The sequence below is a fragment of the Aplysia californica genome, unplaced genomic scaffold (assembly GCF_000002075.1).
Source record: "Aplysia californica isolate F4 #8 unplaced genomic scaffold, AplCal3.0 scaffold00775, whole genome shotgun sequence".
In the NCBI taxonomy this organism is placed as follows: domain Eukaryota; kingdom Metazoa; phylum Mollusca; class Gastropoda; order Aplysiida; family Aplysiidae; genus Aplysia; species Aplysia californica.
In genome coordinates this window covers 188955-191407 of record NW_004798045.1, presented here as the reverse complement: position 1 = coordinate 191407, position 2453 = coordinate 188955, and the positions used below count along the sequence as shown (strand labels likewise).

Sequence of the window (2453 nt, the reverse complement as noted above, 5' to 3'; positions counted from 1 at the left end):
ATAATAATAACAATAATGAAAATCATAATTATGATCATAATAATCAAAATAATCATAATAATAATCATAATAGATAGCATTTCTATAGCGCAAATCCCCGCTCAACAGCAAGCCCTATGCGCTTCACAATCTACACTATTACCCCAGCAGACCTGAGAGCAGTCTGAAACAAACTCAACATCCTGGGAAGCATACAGAGCAAGCAGCCATTTATAGACGCTAAAACACTAACATACTGACAAGATCTTTCGCTGTCTATGGCTGGGTACCCATTCCCACCTGGGTGAAGAGAGGAAATTTGTGTAGAGTGCCTTTCCCAAGAACACAAAGTCGGGCTTGCGGCTCGGACCCCGAACCCGCAACCTCACGATTACGAGTCCGGTAACCTAACCACTAGGCCACCGACGCAACAATCGTAATAACCTAACTGATACACAGCTCAAGAGTACACTGCAATGTTGTTGTTTTTATACAGGCATTTCTTTTTTCCCTAGTGGCTATTCCCTGCCCAATGTCCTGCTTTTCTGCAGCACAAAATGGCCAATTTCAGTGTTGATGTGACTCTTTTCAACTCCAGTAAAGGAACAATTTATACACAATTTGCATGTATTTATATTTGAGATCGTGGTGATATTTTGGCATAACATCGTTTGAAGCACTGTTGATTATTTTCTCCAAAAAGGACAAGAAATAAAACAAACATCAACAACCCGACACACAACGAAAAATACAATCGAATTGTGACGACCTTCCATGAACTTATTTAACCCTATCTGTACGCCGTGTTTTACTATCGTATCCATACAACGTGGGGGAACTCTGTGCAACCACTTTCCAAAGAGGAAATTTACTCGTTTATCCGATCCGAATGCATTACATAGCAGTCTGTCAAAATGATTTTTTTGAGAAATACATGTACTTAAAGTTTCAAAGAGATCTCAGTACTAGATCTAGAAGTATTCTAAGATGTGAAGAATACAACCGCGGGGGTACAAAATGACCCCAGGGCGTACGGATAGGTTTGGTTTTTTTAAGTATGAAAAGGACGTACACTCGACACCAGTTATTTGTTGAATGGGGGGGTTACAAACAAATCATGCATGAATACAATATAGCGTAAAAAACAACAAATTTTAAGCTCGCGAACGATGAGAGGCAAAATTGATAAAGAAAAGCAGGTACAGCTCAGAACAAAATTCGCCCTCAGTCACCCTTCATATTATTTAAAGCCATAATTGGTTTACCTCGAGGGCCAATTGCTATTTCAATAAAAGCATCAATGTAAGATAATGAATTTGCACTTCTGAGTACTAGGGCAACCACCAAAGCAAACCAATGCCTGCAACAGTAAAAGTTTGTACACGCAGAACAAAATCATTATGTCCTTTAATCGTTCTTTGTCAAATAAAAATGAGCCTTTTCTTTTTCAGCTAGCAAATAAACGAAGTAAATGGCGAGGAAAGGATGAAAATTTTGCCGCTTTTTCTTTGTTTTCCAGGCTCACAACAATCTCTCCTTTCTTGTCTTTATGACAAGCGGCATTATTTTTATAATTTCGTTTTTTGCCGATGTAGCTAGAGCAAAATATTCTCTTTTGCGTCTTGCATGCGTCACGCTTTGTTTGTTCTTAAAGATTCGTTAAAAATATCGTGATCGATTTTCATCTTCTGATTTAGCGACAATCGATTGTGGTCTCCTTTGCTGACGTTTTCCTTGTCAGAAAGTTTCGATATTCATGCCTGAAACTTTCACATCCTATCACGTAATCTTTCAGTAAGAGTTTTACGGCACTTGCAATACAATAAGGTCATAATATAAGTGCCGAAGATTAGAGGTGTTACAAGGGAGTCACAAACACAAAAAAGAAGGAGGGGAGATAGAGACAATAGATTTTTTTATAGGAAAGAAGGAGCTAACCAGCACATCAGAGCACCTGCCAACCACCCACTCACGTAATCTAACTGTATATGGACCCAGAAGGACACCGGAATTCGTTCGGTCAAAACACCATTCTATTTATTTAAACAGAAGACAGATAGCTAATAGTACTGACTTGGTGGTGTAGTGTCAGTGAGGGAAACATAAATTTAAAAGAAGTTTTTTTTAAAATGACAATAAAGGATAAAAAGAATAAGCAAGGTTTGAAAATTGAATGAGCGATTCCTTTTTTTCTAAGATTAAGAACAATAAACGTTGAAGATATAAGCATAAATTTTGGTTTGGCGCTGCATGTTGAAAGGAACACAGCCCTCGTTTTCAACGAGTCCAGCGGCCATTTTCTAAGTCAACTATCCACGTGACCTGTGCACATCTAAGAGAGAGAGAGTGAGAGAGAGAGAGAGAGATAGAGAGAGAGAGAGGGGGGATAGAGAGAGAGAGAGGGCGATAAAGAGAGAGAAACAGAGTACAGAGGGAGAGAGAAAGAGAGAGAGAAAAAAAGAGAGATAAAGAGA

At 38.7% G+C, this 2453-nt stretch overlaps 1 protein-coding gene across 1 annotated transcript in view; it reads right to left on the bottom strand.

Moving 5' to 3' along the window:
- LOC101864562 (trichohyalin) overlaps positions 1–2453 on the bottom strand; it is a gene marked incomplete at both ends in the record, with an annotated part of 13161 nt that overhangs the window by 7418 nt on the left and 3290 nt on the right. Inside the window, 1 exon segment of the mRNA XM_035972640.1 lies at positions 1245–1339. Coding sequence (XP_035828533.1) covers positions 1245–1339 — 95 coding nt within the window.